The sequence below is a fragment of the Suillus clintonianus genome (genome assembly GCF_016758775.1).
Source record: "Suillus clintonianus strain FC179 chromosome Unknown DEU56scaffold_3, whole genome shotgun sequence".
Taxonomy (NCBI): Eukaryota; Fungi; Basidiomycota; class Agaricomycetes; order Boletales; family Suillaceae; genus Suillus; species Suillus clintonianus.
This window is the reverse complement of record NW_024539227.1, coordinates 934,808-950,013: the sequence shown is the minus strand read 5'-3', so window position 1 is coordinate 950,013 and position 15,206 is coordinate 934,808. Positions and strand designations below refer to the sequence as shown.

Here is a 15,206-nt window from a genome sequence, read left to right as displayed (position 1 = left end):
AACAAGACAAAATTGGGTCTACCCGTGGGCTAACTCATCAAATTTTCGAAACGTTGACACAGGGATCACTATCAAACGCCAACAGGAATGCTCACCATCAAGGGGCAACCGCAACAAATAGCCTACACCGCCCGCACTTTGTAGCTTGCTAAAGTAGATATTATCCCGCGAATGAATTGATATGCTTCCGCATTCTCGTTCCCGTTTTCCGTATGTCGATTCGAGAACCCCTCGCTCGCTCTGCATCTCTTGGAGGTGGCGCTTCCGGTCCTCTCCCCACGGGCACACCACCTGCGCCTACAGGACTGCCTAGCCCACCGACCCTGACTTCATCTTCCAGCCACTCATCAGATCAGACAACTCCAACTTCACCCTCTAGCTACTCATCGGACGGGACCCAAAGCACAAATCAGCAGAATACACAATCATTATCAACTCCGTCATCCTCGCCGACGGTACGGAGCACCCTTTCGTTTTCGGAACATATAGTCTTATTCCATCACAGACATCCGGACAAACCCCCAGCGCCTCGATAAGCACGACATTCTCATCGTACGTTCCCGATCACTTTACCACATTCACAGCAATCAGCTGACTTTCTCACATGAACGTCATAAGGTCACAGTCAGACGGCACGTCAACTAATTATAAGGGGTCAGAACCGAGCACGGATACGTTAACATCCCTTTCGCCTTATTCACAATCATCGATGAGCACTGGTGGAGGGGGACCGACAGATGGACCACCGTCAGGTGGCGCAATAACCACTTTATCGCCACTTGGAGACACAGGCGGGACATCTTCTCAATACAGTCCTACTACTTTCGGCCCTGCATCTAGTCCCTCACCTCCTAGTAAGGATTCTGGGTCTGGTTCGGGAGATCTTCCTTCAATAACACTGCCGACCTCGCCACCTTCAATTATACCGACCTCACCACCCTCAGCTATATCCACATCGCTACCTTCAGTCATACCGACCTCGCTACCTTCAGTCATACCGACCTCGCTACATTCAACTTTACCCACTTCGCTACCTTCAGTCATACCGACTTCGCTACCTTCAGTCATATCGACTTCGCTCCCTTCATTCATATCGACTTCGCTACCTTCATTCATATCGACTTCGCTACCTTCAGTCATACCGACCTCGCTCCCTTCAATCATATCGACTTCGCTACCTTCAGTCATATCGACTTCGCTACCTTCAATCATATCGACTTCGCTACCTTCAACCATATCGACTTCGCTACCTTCAACCACACCCACCTTGCTACCTTCAACCACACCCATCTCGCTACCTTCAATTATACCAACCTCGCCACCTCCGCCACCCACGAAGAAACCATCTGTACCATTGACCACGAGCCAGTCCAGTACTTTATCGGGGCAAGAGACAAGCTCCCAGACATCTTCACCCACGACCTCGCCAACTGTAGGCAATCCCACTACAACTTCTTCTACACCTAGCTCATCCGCAGATAAGCCGTCTACAACGCCAGACACAAATTCCACTACTCCGACGACTTCGCCAACTTCAACTCCGGGGCGACAGACGTCCAGCCAACAGACAACTTCACTTGCGACCTCACCAACTTCAGGCAGTCCCCAAACTACTTCTCCCACATCCGAATCTAGCACCGCAGAAAGTACTAATGGAGGAGGATCGTCATCATCTAGCTCACCGATACATACTGATTCAGCCACCTCTTCAACGCCCACTGCTACTTCTCAAACTACCACAGATACATCCGCGCCAACGACAACTTCTAGGGAAGGAGTTTTGCCATCTCTGCTTTCAAGCTTACTTCCATCGCCTCCAACTCATGAGCCAACCCAGTCCTCAGCTACAACGACATCTACTGATTCAAATCATTCATCCGATACAGTGGCTACCAGCGCGGCAACTCCCACCAGTTCACTTACAACAGATAGTCACACCGATACTTACGTGACCGCGCAATCTTCGCAGACCCATTCCTCTGATTCACCAGCTTCAACATTACCCACCACGGTCTCCGGAGGTTTTCCAACTACAGCGCCTGGTGCACAATCTTCCCAGGCACCGCAATCTCCCGGCGGAAGTTCCGTGAATGCTCCAAGCCCGACTGGAAATGGTGTCACAGTCTCGTCCGCAGGTTTGCCTACGCCCACTGGCAGTCCTGTGGGCAACCCATCTTCCACTGCTCCCACTGCCACGCGCACATTGTGAGTTTTATGAGCTATTGCCGGAATATGTTGACCTCATTATCTGATCCTAAGCCCTACGTCTATGCCGCCGCCCCAAAACTTGGAGGCCCCTTCGTCGAGCATCTCGAGTGGGTATACTTGGTCTTCGATCACACTTATTTCGACTGGCACTTCCACTTTTATATCCTACTCCACTTTTGGGACATCCTTAGTGCCCGAGACCACCGTGACATCGATTTCGACGTTTCCGGTTGTTGTCCCGACTCTAGTGCCAAAGTCGGGAGCCAGGTACGCTATTTCAATCGGTTTCACACTGTATATAACCCACCGGGATACAGGTCAAATGAAGCCCCCCGTCATTGGAGGGGTTGTGGGCGGCGTCCTGGCACTTTTGCTTCTTGTTATTGCAGCATGCTATCTCATCCGTCGCAGGCGGCGTTTGCGTACGCACCAGCAGCTTCATGACAGTGACCTCACTGCGCCACTCTCTCCAACGGTGGCAATGGCAATGCGCGAAAACCACCCTTATAGTCCTACGTACAGCTCTGTAGTAGGAGGCCAAGATGAGAGTGAGAGCCGTGGCGACCTACACCACGCCTCAGACTCCTTTGGTTCATCGGCCTTCCCTCACCCCTCAATTGCCGGTTCCCCGCATCAATTTTCTCGTAGTTCGACCGGCTCAGTATTGTACGAGAATCTTGACAGGGAGTCAAACGATGGCGACGTCTCTTCAGATGACGACTCAGATGGCACAGAGAGAGATTTTGCGAGCGCGGAGAGTTTTTACTCGTCCGACCATGGGCAGTCTAGCTTGCGCGGCGGTATCGGTATCGCGATCGGGTCTCAATCGAGCATGGATCTCCACTCATATCATACTGCCGCTACCACGCTTGTCGCGGGGGCCCACGCTGTGGTGGACAATGACGAAGAATACGATAGCCCCGGACCAAGTCCTTCGGCATTCCCCGTTCCCCCCGCCTCCATGAACCCGTTCCACGATAGCGCCCGAGTCGTTGATCTTTCCAATTTTGTGGCCTCTCATACGGCATCACAAAGCCGCGAAGCGGTGTCAGCTTCGTCACACACATTCTCGGAGCAACAAGCGTCTTGGGCGGCAGCTGTAGCAGCTGCAAGCCCTGTAGATGCACCCACGCCAATAGCAACTCGGAGCCTCAATGCTTTTATGGATGAATACGACGATGATCCATCAAACCAGGACCCCACGACGCCTACGCAGTCGCGTCCCCTAGTTACGCCATTCGATGATTCGTCCTTCATCGTCAACCCGTTTTTACGTGAAACGTCCCAGGAAGGGTTTAGCGACGATTCTGAGGGCAGTGACAGCCATGAGACTGCTTCCATTGCGTACCCGTATCCGTTTGAGTCCAGGGATAAGGGGAAGGGGAAAGAGCTGCTGTCTGCTGACTTGGGGGATGATCCCAAGAATAACAGATTATCGAATGCTAGCTCCGGTCTTGTGTTCCCCGAGAATCCAGTAAGTACTAAAACAGTTTTGGTGAATCGCATCACTGATGAACAATGTCTTCAGTCGCAGTGCGGTCTTGCACTCTAAACAGAGAACAGTATTTATTGTTTGACTCACGTCTTTAGCAGACAGACTTTTAACCCATTGCACGTCATTGGACAATCTCATTCCTTAAGCTTCGGCAAAGTATTTTTTATGATTATGGACGTGAAGATTGTGACATTTCCCGCAACTCAAAATTCCAATAGAGTACACTGCACATGTACAAAACGTTCGGAACGTGTTGGAACGGGCTCTGTTAGTTTAAAACCGATACTAATGAATCTAATTACCCACCATCAAGACCGGCGAAGTAAAAATTTGAGCGAAAACTGTTATATTGTGATCTTCCATAAGGGTGCAGAGCTCGAGGGCACGAGGACATAGTTGTGCATGGGATTGTGTGAAATTCAAAATCTCATGCACAACTATGTCCTCGTGAAATGCCCGTGCTCAAGGGGTTTTAAAATACGCACAGGTAAAAATTGTTCAACACCGTGACTGTGAATGTCTAAGATCCACCTGATCGCTCAAAGACAAGGAGAAACCAGAGGGTCGAAGATATCAACATTGAGAGACAGAAACGACGACGTTGTAACTGAAAACCTAGGGCTGCTATGCAGGATTTAGTTAGAGGGTTCAAATTGTTCAACGGAAGAGTCGAACTTCCAAGCGTGACATGAAGCACGCATATGTCACACGTGACAAGACGCGTCTTGTGGATATCCGCGACGATGAGCATCATCCCGAATCCTCCGCGCTGGCAAGCTAGCGCTGATCCTGCATCCATAGATGTTCCAGGTCTCGACACCAATGCATCTGTCAATGACCAGATTGATCAGATTGAACAGCTGATAACTATTAAACTTCAGGTTGTCCTAATTATGTGCTTCCTACCGTCTAACACTGATCAAGTCATTAGAACATCGACACAAATTTCTCAAAGATTCAGAATATAATGGCCACAAAGTTGCTACCAGCTGTGAAGCGGTATGCCGTGAGCACTGAACCCGTTCGTGAAGCTGCAAAGGTAAGTTTGATCTGTCCTGTTTTCTCGTTGATGAAACCTACCATGTGATCTCAGTTCTGGACATCGTTTTACGAGAAGGCCGCGCAAGTACATATTCCTACATATGATGACTACTCTTCTTTGCATGAACAACAGTCAGAAGCCACATCTCAGGCCGAAAGTTCCTCCGCCCGGCCCGACGCAGAGGAGACTTCTCAGTTCGACACCGAAGATGATACAACACCCTCCCATCCTCGCAATCGCACTTACGATCCAAATTCTACAGCATCTGAGTCCTCTTTCATGCCATCGAATGCAGTATCATCTACCCCGGCTCGTACTGGGTTTTCAGGTAATGATACGGTGGAAGATCAACCTTCTTGGAGCGCATCGCTAGAATCTCCACTCGTGCGGCTTGATCGTGAGCTCCAGAACTTTACCCTCGGAGAGGACAGCAAGGCCTCAGCGGGCCAAGACGATACCTACAACAGCTTTGCTTATGAGGAAGAAAACACGGTCCAGCAATTTACGGATAAGGGAAAGTCAAGGGATTATCCACATGGGCAGTCTGTCTTGCAGGGTGCATCACGACCCAACCTTCCATCTTTGCGCGTTCCACCCAGTGCGCTCCCTACCCCTCGTGGCCTCCCAGCTAGCGCAAGGGTATCTCCACTGAAAGTTAAGCCAAAGACACCCGTAGCAATCCCACAACATCTACACGCATACCTCCCTCCGCGAAATCATCCAGACCCTCCACTGCCATCGCCTAGGAAGCGACGATATGAGCGCTCTCCGCACAAGCCATACCCCCCGTTGTCATCCACCTCTAACTCGTCATCTACGCTAGATATACCCTCTCTGACGAGACCATCCGATGATTCAAATAGATCCTTTGATCAGTTCAATGACTCATTCGATGACTCGGCAGAACTCATGCGTGGTCTTTCACCACCGCGGACTGTGGCATTTCCGCGTGGTCCGAGGTCTAGTGTTGGACTGGGCCTGCTACCACCACTTGGTCGGACACCAGGCAAGGACTTGCACCATGCATTGGGAAGAACACCCGGGAAGGAAGCTGCAGAGCGTATACGTCGCGACCTTCTCGGAGATGTTCAATCTGATCACAGTTCCGTCCGAAGTAGTGCCACCGTAGACCGGTTTGGTGGCTTCAAGAAATTTGGCTACTCCAATCCAGATGGCATGGAAGATACCATGTCTACGATCCCCACCCCACCATCTATAACACGATATACCCGCCATGCTTACCCCTCTGGGTACAGCAGCAATGACCCGAGCGCGAGTTTTGCAAGCCTAATGCGCAGGACAGGACTCGGCATACCCGAATATGCCTCTACGTCAAAATCACATTCTGTCGTGTCTCCCCAAAGTCTCGAAACAGCACGGCTTGCCCCTCCTTCTCAACCACAAGCCCTCCATACCCCCGATCCTTACCCTGACCTTTTCCATTTCCAACAAGGAGATCCCAACACACTGCAGCCGGATGATCAGCACCCAGACTCTGACTCTGATTCAGACTCTCTCGGCGAGCCTGCACACCCAGGCCAGCCATCGACTGCGTTCCTCATGGCCTCCGCACGCAATCAAGACCCAGATGATTCATTCGGCTCGTCAAATTCAAATCACTCCAGCGACTCGATCGGAGGGGGTTTTGGTGACGAAGGCGGTGCGGTGCATCCGTTTGCGCGCGCCGTGGAGGACGAGGGAGATGGATTTGACGATAGTTTTGATTCTGTTGATGATGATGGTCAGAGCTTGGAGGTACAGGAGGAGACTGTATTTGGTATCCCCCCTGCGCAGCGCAAGCACGGGAGAGGTCCAAGCGAGCTCAGACTTCTTGGGGAGGATCTTTTGCAAGATACTATTGGTATTGGAAGTCAGCTGGCGAAGGCAGGGAGAGTGGAGGAGAGTCCGACACCATACGGGAGGTAGTTGAGCGTGATTGTGTTATCCATCATAAATACAAGCTTGCTTCATACACGTCGAGGCTCATGACTAGCTGCAGGTCCCCGAGGCTCAGTTAGTGTTTACTTGAAAAAGTATGTGGAAACGCCACAGTGCGTTTAAGTACTTTACTCCTGAATATCCATCGACTAAGATACAAATAATACTCGAATCATGCCTACTGTTCCTCTTCCTTAATGTCAACCAACTCCCGCCCTTCCTCCACCATCTCCCCCTTTGCACACCCTACCGCACTCACAACACCCGCTACCTCAGCACGCAACACAGTCTCCGTCTTCATACTCTCCAAGACCACCACCGGCTGACCCTTCTCAACGCGATCGCCGATGCTGACTTTCACTTCTACTACTAAACTTGGCATCGGTGCGCGCAAGGCACCCTTGGATGCGGTGAGAACATCCTGGCCGAGGGAGAGCAGGTATGCAGGAGGTGCGACAGCCAACGTAGTCTTGGTTCCCGACGCTGAGAACACGTGTAGGCGTTCCATGGTGTTCGTCGCGCGTGACGCAGGAAGGGAAGGAGCAGGGCGCTGCGACACGATCGTTATTTCGGTCGAAGCTCCGTTAAGCGTCGTGCTCAATGTTGTAGGTGAAACCAGGCGTGCTGAGACACCTGTGAATGTCTTTGGTGTGGCAGAGTGAACAGCTATGTCAAATTGGCCTGAAGAGATGGATTTGAGAGAAACTCGGGTGGGCTCTGCGGATGCATCATCGGGCTGGATGGAAATGGTACGCTCGTAAACATCTCCGCCAAAGCGCCTTGAAGTCAGCGTCGTCCACGGCGTCGCAAGGCTTGTAGACTGAATCGGATACTCTCGTAGTGCGACAAACAACGTTGCTTGTGCCATTAACTCGGCTGAGGGACTTTCGACAGCTGGGAAAAGGTCTTCGTAGTGTTTCTAATAATGGGTCAATACAAGCCTGGACAAGGGCAGCGAGATAAACAGCAAACCTTGATGAAGCCGGTTTCAACCTCTCCATTGACAAATGCCTCATTACCAGCAAGCATTCTCAGGAATTCGACATTCGTCGAGACACCGACTACTTTATATTGTTCAAGTGCACGGCGAAGAGCACGAAGCGCAGAGGTCCTATCGCGTCCGTGTACCACCAGTTTGGCAATCATCGGGTCATAAAACACGCCGATCTGTGCGCCCTGCGTGAACCCTTGTTCTAAACGCATCGACGGTGCCACATGCGTTGAGGTATCAGGCGACCGCTTCACCGAGTCCAATTCTGAACACGAATCGGTGTGAGGGAGTGATGGGATAGGAGGAGCAAAGACATGGGTTGGCTTCGGGGTGTGAAGGTACAAGAGTGGCCCAGAGTCGGGTAGGAAATCGTTCCGCGGGTTCTCTGCATATATCCGCGCCTCAAATGCATGCCCGACGAGAGGAATTTGCGCTTGAGAAAGTGGAAGAGGATTACCAGCTGCAACTTCCAGTTGCCACTCGACAAGGTCAAGGCCAGTGACCATCTCCGTGACGGGATGCTCAACTTGCAGGCGGGTGTTCCTGAGATTTCGTGAGTGGTGTACGTATCCGTATAACTGGAAAGAACACACATTTCCATGAAGTAAAACTTCTCTGTATCGTTGTCGAAAATGAATTCGACAGTGCCAGCACCTACGTAATTCACGGCCTTTGCAGCAGCAACCGCTTTCGCGGATAAGTCTGCACGAAGATCGGGGCTCAAGCCAGGCGCCGGGGCCTATCGGAAATTTTTGATTTATACGCTTTCGGTACAACTTTCAAACCTACCTCCTCGATAATCTTCTGGTTTCTCCTTTGAACAGAACAGTCTCTTTCCCATAAACTCACGGTGTTCCCAAGCGTATCCGCAAATACCTGCACTTCAACATGTCTGGGACGCTCGATGTACTTCTCAACGAGCACATCTGCATCACCGAAGCTTTTCAAGGATTCGCGCTGTGCGCTAGCGAGAGCATCCTTGAACTGGGATGGAGACGACACGACACGCATGCCCTTGCCACCGCCACCATGAATGGCTTTGATCAAGACTGGGTAACCTGTGTAACACAATGTACTCGGCGGGAGGTTCCGGGGAGAGCATGGAAGAGGAGGGTACATACCGATCTTCCCGGCTTCTGCGAATAATAGGTCAGCGTCTTGGTTCACGCCGTGATAACCCGGCACACATGGAACGCCAGCAGCTGCAAAAGAGTTGAATATCACGTTTCCAGGAGCTCTTTCTACGATCTGTCGTACCAGACATGATGTTCTTAGACTCGCTGAAGGAGCATTAGCTCTATGTTAGCATCGAGGGTACTTGAACCGACCTTTTTGAACCCATACTGACTATAGCATTGGAGGGAGGCCCAATGAAAACGATGCCCTCTTCTGCTAGTCGCTCTGCGAACTTTGCGTTCTCGCTCAAGAAGCCGTAGCTAACAAGAGTATCAGCTTGCAATGCATAAATGGGAATCATAATCTATGCACCCCGGATGGACAGCCTGTGTTTCGCATAATGCAAGTTCAAGTCAAGCTCCGTCTCACATGACAGAACTTGAGACTGAACCGACCTGAGCTCCGCTTTGACGACATACTTCTATAATCTTGTCCATGCGTAGCTGAGTAAACCAACGTCAGAAGAAGACTACTAGATCAACGGAATTATAACGAACATAGCTCTCAGATGACGGCGCAGGGCCAATGCAGTAGGCCTCATCTGCTTCAAGTACATGCAGTGAGTTTGCGTCAACTTCGCTGTATATTGCTACAGTCTTGATGCCTAGCTTCTTTGCAGTGCGGATCACGCGACATGCAATTTCCCCCCTGAGGATAGGTCAGGCGAGTTAGGCTAGAAGAAGCACTGAAACGCTACCGGTTTGCTATCAGTATCTTGTCAAAGTGGGGCTTCCATTCGGACGACGGGGTATCTAAATGATATTAAGCGCATTTCATACTGATGAGGAAGACCGCGTACTCGAAACGGCAGTTGCAAATCTTCTCCGTGAAACAGTAGGATGTACCAACATTCTAGGTTGGTATGCCATTGCGCCGATCACAGAAGCCTTCGTTTGCAATGTCCGTGCATATTTCGTGCTGCTGCTCACATCTGTGGCCAACAAGGTCCGTGGAATGGAATAAACATGGGCAGAAGAGCGTAGGAGAGAGGAGGCTGCTGCTCGATTTGTGGGTATCATTCCGTGTGTTGCTTTAAGCTCTTAGATCTTGAACGCAACTTCAATGAATGGATACTTACTAACTAACAGGACTCGGGCCCGGCAGTCGGAACCTAGAACTTGAAGGTCCTTCCGCGAACTGGTCACGTGGAAAAGCATTTGTTCGTCTAAGTACTGTCGGCGGCGCCGCGGTGCGGCACGATTCGAAATTTCTCACAGCCTAATTCTTCTTCAACTTACCATCTCATCATCCCAGCACATCCTACTTTTGCCAAGTGAATCAAATCTCGGTCAAACCCAAGGCGAAGGCGACTGCATTGGTTTCATGCTAGCCCGAATCCTTTGTCCATCCAGATCTAGAGCACATCCAAGATTTTTGCATATATTACAGGGTTCCGTGTCCTTTAAATTGACCTGCGCGATGTCTCGTCGCCCAATCTCAACGTCACCAACCCCTGGGCCTCAGGACGATTCAGAGCGGCCACCAAAACGTCCGCGAATAGACCATCTTACACCAGATTCCTTCAGAAATGGTATATTCCTCGCACCAATGGTTAGATCTGGTGCTCGTACGTGCCGATTCTGTACCTGCAGTCCGATCCGAGTTAATGCGTTTTTGATAACAGTGCCAACGCGATTAATGGCTCTCAAGTATGGCGCGACGCTTGTTTGGGGCCCCGAAATGGTAGACAAGGCTATACTACATGCAGAACGCGAGGTTGACCGTAAGTATGACCCACATCTCACTTCCACTGATCGGCTGATTTTCCTCAGCTGTTACCGGTGTCATCTCATACAACGGCAAGACTCGTGCCATGTTCACGACCCATCCTCTCGAGAAACCATACCTAGTATACCAAATCGGCTCCGCCGACCCCGAGCTAGCAGTGCAGGCTGCCAAAACAGTCATGCAGGACGTTTCAGGCGTTGACCTCAACTGCGGGTGTCCGAAGCCCTTCAGCACACACGCTGGCATGGGTGCGGCTCTCTTGACGAATCCGGATCTTCTTTGTGGAATACTGGAGGCTTTGAGAAGGGAATTGCCCAGGGAAATCAGTGTATCGGCGAAGATCAGACTACTTTCAACTCAGGAAGAGACGAAGAAGCTGGTAGAAAGGATTGCAAGGACAGGTGTGGATGCGATCACAGTACACTGTCGGACAAGGAACATGAGGCCGAGAGAGCGAGCATTGGTTGATAGGCTGAGAGAGATCGTTGAATTTGTTCATGGGTTGGGTTTGGACGTGGCGATAATTCAAAATGGAGATTGTACAGGAAGGGGAGATGCAACGCGCATTAGAGAACTCACCGGTGCGTTTACTTGTGGAAGTTCTGGTACACATATTCTTATACATTGTTCAGGCGCAGACTCAGTCATGATAGCAACTTCAGCAGAGTCAAATCCATCGTGTTTCTCTGCAACACCCCTTCAAGATGTTGAGTCAACACTTTCACCTTCGTATCTGCGCCTCTGCAAATACTTGGATAACCACTGGGCCGCTACGAAATTTTGTGTCGCTCAATTCAAGGGTACACGCTCTGCGCTTTCAAAGACTGACGCACACGAGGTGAAGTCAAGGATAGCGAAAGCCAAAGGATATGAAGACCTCGAGGATATTGTTGGGAGCTGGACGGGCGAGGAAGAATTCAAGGAGATTTCGAGGATTGTGGAGGCACGTCCACCACGGATATCCGCTGAGGCAGAGCAGGAAGAGGCAGAAGAAGATATACCCCCACCGTGCGCAACACCTCCTGATCGCCCCAATCCTGAGCCGCCGTTATCTGGCGCACCGAAAATGGGGCTTAGAATGCCTATGCCTGCGATCATAACAGGTAGTGATATGGTCTCACCTACACCCACTCCTGGTGGCATACGTTGAGGCTTCGTTACAATCATATTTTTAATACGTTATACGCATATAATTCATTGGTTGAAGCAGGTCCCAGATGTAAAGTAGTATCGAAGGATGCACTTTTAAATTCTAATAAGTGTGCAGCGCTCCCAGTTTCCTCCCCACTATTCCCGAACTGCCTGCTCTTTACGCCAGATAGGCGGTGATATTTTTGAATGCCCTTGAGTGCATACGGCTTATGGTGGACTGCGTCTGCGCACGGGTGTTTGAATGGGCAATGGTATGTAGCTGGATTCTGGTGGAATTACTCGGAAGACGAGGATCATCTCGTCACATCGAGCGAGAGGGCCTGCTCTCGGATTTTAATGCGCTTGAAGGCGCGTGGCGTAGACACTTCTACTTGGTACCGAAGATCTTCTTCAGCGCGCTCTTGCCCTGCTTCCTTTGCCCGTTGGAGGCGCCAAGCACCTGGCGGAACTCTGCGTACATGGTATGCGTTTCGCGTGGAGACTGTGGTTGAGCGAAGACAGCGAATACGTTTGAGGATGCGGGCGAGGAGGCGAAGAGGGAAAAGTGGGTGTTAACGTTAGGGGTGGTGTAAGACATCTCGAGGTGTTTATTGTTTAGAGAAGTGTGTGTGATTCAGATATTTAGTTCGGAGACTGAGGGCGCTAGTGCTGATGAATGGAGTGACGTTGAACATCGCGCTGCTTAAGTATCTGGGTGCTGGGTGCTTTGACGACGGAGTGTCGGGGAAATCAAGAGTGAGTGTCGACCGCCTTCGAGTAAAATAGCCTTGTAAGGAAATTATGGATTGCGAAGTATACATGGACCTATAACAATCTATGGAAAATCAAGCGAGAGGCGGCATCCATGGAAACGGTGCTAGAAGAGGAAATAAATGCTGCATTGTGTGTGGCAATTGCAGACAATGCGAAGGAGGTTGTTTGGAGATGTTTGGCAGCACCTTGCTAAATAAACAGGGCCAAATACAGCAGGCGGCAACGAAAGAATTATTTGAACTGGCCCGACGTCGACGTCGACGCAAAAGTGTGCGGGTATGATTCGTAGCACTCCTTATTCATGGAAGCACCTTGGTAAGTAGTCATTTCTTGATTTCACCGATCAGCTCGTGACTAATGGTTGCGAAGCTTGTAATAATATTGACGGACTTCGCTAGGCTGAAGAGAACGGGATACGTTATGGGTGGAGAGAATATATGCGATGCAATTGGACTCGGACAAGTATAAACTCGCATGACGGTATCCACCATCACGTATACTACTCTCCACATCGACAATCCAACTTACTGCCATGATGACATCGAAAACTCATCTTGCATTCGCAAGTACAGCCGTTGGCGTTACATCTGTTATTGAGATCCCAACACCATCTCCTGGACCCGGTGAGGTGATGGTAAACGTGGCATACAGCGCAGTGATACCCCTTGATACATACATGACCGATTATGGTCGACTGATACACGGTGAATATCCAGTCGTCTTAGGCTTCAATCTTAGTGGAGTTGTAGAAGCTGTTGGCTCTGGTGTGGATGGCCTGCAGACTGGGTACAAGGTGAGTATAAATATTTGTGCGAGATGAACGAACAAGTCTGATGCCCACCCCGTCTCCTAGGTTTGTGCATTTGCAACAATTCCCGACGACTTCATAACTGCATTCTACACTCTGTTCGATTGTTTAGAACTTCCTCCGCCAATGTTCACCATCTCTGCGCTAACTTCCCATGCAGAGACTCCGATCCTCGTTTATGGTGCGGGAGCTACGTCTGGTCAATACGCTGTTCAGCTGTTGTCCCTCGCTGGGTACAGGCGGGATTGCAACCGCGTCCCCTCGTCACTATTCCTACCTCAAGTCTCTTGGTGCAGCCCATGTCGTAGACTAAAGCACTGAGGATATGGCCAAGAAGATCCTGCTCGCTGCAGGCGAAAGTATTCAATTTGTTCTGGACTGCATCAGCGCTGAGGGCATGCTCAAGAGTATATCTAGCATCGTCAACTCCAATGGTATAGTAGCCATGCTATTGCCAGTGACGGAAGGCAGCAGGCATATTGCAGGGAAAGACGTGTAGATGTGGATGGAATTGCCTGTCGACAGAAACCCTTTCCCAGATTCGGTGAAGCTTGTAGGTGCGAAGACTGTATCAAGAGGTGAGTATCTAATAAGTTGGCGCAAAACGAGTACCTTCGTGACAACTTGATGCCGAATATACTTCCTCGACTGTTGGAGGAAGATATCATTCAACCAAACCGAGTTTGCCTATTTGATCAAGGATCATTTCAAGATCGCTGCCAGGGGGCACTTGATGTAGTACGGAATGGACAAGTGAACGGAGAGAAAAATCTTGTGAAAGTAGCATCCATGTAATCCTGTATATATGGACTGTCGCCGATCAACGCAATCTTATCTTATCATTCTCATGGTATACGTAGCACTTGTGTTGTTCTTGTTTCGAACGGTCATTTTCGGGAGTATCGTAACTATCGTGTGGTTAAATCGAATCGATTGATGTTGGGTGCGATCCGCCTATCAAGATCTTTCGTTCTCCGTCACGCTGGGCCCTCCTGTTGTAGGACAACCACACTTCGTCTCCCGCAACACCCCGCTTTTGCACTCGTTGTCAGAACAAAGCAACAAATGTCTACGATCACATCCGTTTCGACGTCCAACGCGCCCTCAGCCATTGGGCCCTATTCCCAAGCCATCAAGGCTGGCGAATTCGTGTTTGTTTCGGGTTGCATTCCTCTCGTACCTTCCACGATGCAGATCGTCGAAGGCGGTATCGAGGAGCAGACCAAGCAGGCCCTTACAAACCTCAAGGCTGTTCTTGAAGCCAGTTCCAGTTCAGTTGGCAAGGTCGTCAAGACTACGGTGTGTCATTCTTCACTGAGACAGTCGTCTCCGAGTCGAATCTGACGGATGTGTGGATAATCATTCATTACATAGGTGTTCCTGAAAAACATGGAGGACTTTGCCACCGTCAACAAAATTTACGAGGAATTCTTTAGCAGCTCGGAACACAAGCCGGCACGTTCAGCTGTCGAAGTCGCTCGACTTCCGAAAGATGTTTTGTTCGAGATCGAGTGCATAGCAGGTTAGTCTCCCAAATGATGTCTTTGCAGTTGACTACTAACGCGCCATTCATCAGTGGCAAACAAGTGATTCACGGCTCTTCACGGCGAGGAGCATCGTGACATTAATACGTAGAAAGACGGCTGGGATCATCATAACATCGTCGAACACACGTGCAACGGCAGAAACTCACTGCGCAATACCATCTCAAATTGACGCATAGCCAGATTGGTTACGACACAGCTGCTGTGTTGAAAACCCATCTCGTTTCTTAAGTATATTGTGCAAGAGTTTATTCTCCCCTGCTACATGATCCAATGGCAGCGTGGTCTTAGAAGAAAGCATCATGAGGTGGATGATATTGGTGGGGTCAAAGTCCCCCGAGTCCCTAAAGCTGCTTAGCGGGCCATTCATT

The 15,206-nt window shown here is 50.2% G+C and overlaps 8 protein-coding genes across 8 annotated transcripts; 5 read left to right on the top strand and 3 right to left on the bottom strand.

Annotated features, from left to right (window-relative positions):
- Positions 1-724: 724 nt before the first annotated feature.
- DEU56DRAFT_769028 (uncharacterized protein) lies at positions 725-1,152 on the bottom strand. The gene has a single exon (XM_041351278.1). It carries the CDS (start codon positions 1,138-1,140, stop codon positions 805-807), a length of 336 nt encoding a protein of 111 aa, XP_041214987.1. The 5' UTR covers positions 1,141-1,152; the 3' UTR covers positions 725-804.
- Positions 1,153-1,968: 816 nt separating this feature from the next.
- DEU56DRAFT_769026 (uncharacterized protein) lies at positions 1,969-3,967 on the top strand. The gene is made up of 4 exons (XM_041351277.1): positions 1,969-2,205; positions 2,260-2,492; positions 2,526-3,682; positions 3,737-3,967. Exons 2-4 carry the CDS (start codon positions 2,270-2,272, stop codon positions 3,758-3,760), a joined length of 1,404 nt encoding a protein of 467 aa, XP_041214986.1. The 5' UTR covers positions 1,969-2,205; positions 2,260-2,269; the 3' UTR covers positions 3,761-3,967.
- A 463-nt stretch (positions 3,968-4,430) lies between these two features.
- Positions 4,431-6,730, top strand: DEU56DRAFT_769025 (uncharacterized protein). The gene is made up of 3 exons (XM_041351276.1): positions 4,431-4,584; positions 4,635-4,742; positions 4,797-6,730. The coding sequence occupies exons 1-3, from the start codon at positions 4,447-4,449 to the stop codon at positions 6,669-6,671; spliced, it is 2,121 nt and encodes a 706-aa protein (XP_041214985.1). The 5' UTR covers positions 4,431-4,446; the 3' UTR covers positions 6,672-6,730.
- Positions 6,731-6,746: 16 nt separating this feature from the next.
- On the bottom strand, positions 6,747-9,922 carry DEU56DRAFT_769024 (carbamoyl-phosphate synthase L chain, ATP binding domain-containing protein). The gene is made up of 12 exons (XM_041351275.1): positions 9,650-9,922; positions 9,548-9,602; positions 9,348-9,498; positions 9,246-9,293; positions 9,163-9,176; positions 9,003-9,110; positions 8,932-8,954; positions 8,796-8,876; positions 8,464-8,732; positions 8,268-8,413; positions 7,656-8,217; positions 6,747-7,602 (listed from the first exon to the last, which is right to left on the bottom strand). Exons 1-12 carry the CDS (start codon positions 9,867-9,869, stop codon positions 6,862-6,864), a joined length of 2,418 nt encoding a protein of 805 aa, XP_041214984.1. The 5' UTR covers positions 9,870-9,922; the 3' UTR covers positions 6,747-6,861.
- A 132-nt stretch (positions 9,923-10,054) lies between these two features.
- DEU56DRAFT_322513 (uncharacterized protein) lies at positions 10,055-11,822 on the top strand. The gene is made up of 3 exons (XM_041345658.1): positions 10,055-10,417; positions 10,475-10,573; positions 10,623-11,822. Exons 1-3 carry the CDS (start codon positions 10,174-10,176, stop codon positions 11,726-11,728), a joined length of 1,449 nt encoding a protein of 482 aa, XP_041214983.1. The 5' UTR covers positions 10,055-10,173; the 3' UTR covers positions 11,729-11,822.
- Positions 11,823-12,097: 275 nt separating this feature from the next.
- Positions 12,098-12,307, bottom strand: DEU56DRAFT_724426 (uncharacterized protein; the record flags this gene model as incomplete). The annotated part of the gene is made up of 1 exon (XM_041347818.1): positions 12,098-12,307. One exon carries the CDS (start codon positions 12,305-12,307, stop codon positions 12,098-12,100), a length of 210 nt encoding a protein of 69 aa, XP_041214982.1.
- Positions 12,308-13,018: 711 nt separating this feature from the next.
- On the top strand, positions 13,019-14,086 carry DEU56DRAFT_868136 (uncharacterized protein; the record flags this gene model as incomplete). The annotated part of the gene is made up of 6 exons (XM_041355464.1): positions 13,019-13,276; positions 13,337-13,546; positions 13,575-13,592; positions 13,614-13,786; positions 13,817-13,859; positions 13,886-14,086. The coding sequence occupies 6 exons, from the start codon at positions 13,019-13,021 to the stop codon at positions 14,084-14,086; spliced, it is 903 nt and encodes a 300-aa protein (XP_041214981.1).
- Positions 14,087-14,356: 270 nt separating this feature from the next.
- Positions 14,357-14,881, top strand: DEU56DRAFT_906920 (YjgF/Yer057p/UK114 family; the record flags this gene model as incomplete). Its single annotated transcript, XM_041356861.1, has 3 exons — positions 14,357-14,590; positions 14,666-14,813; positions 14,868-14,881. The coding sequence occupies 3 exons, from the start codon at positions 14,357-14,359 to the stop codon at positions 14,879-14,881; spliced, it is 396 nt and encodes a 131-aa protein (XP_041214980.1).
- Between the last annotated feature and the right edge of the window lie 325 nt (positions 14,882-15,206).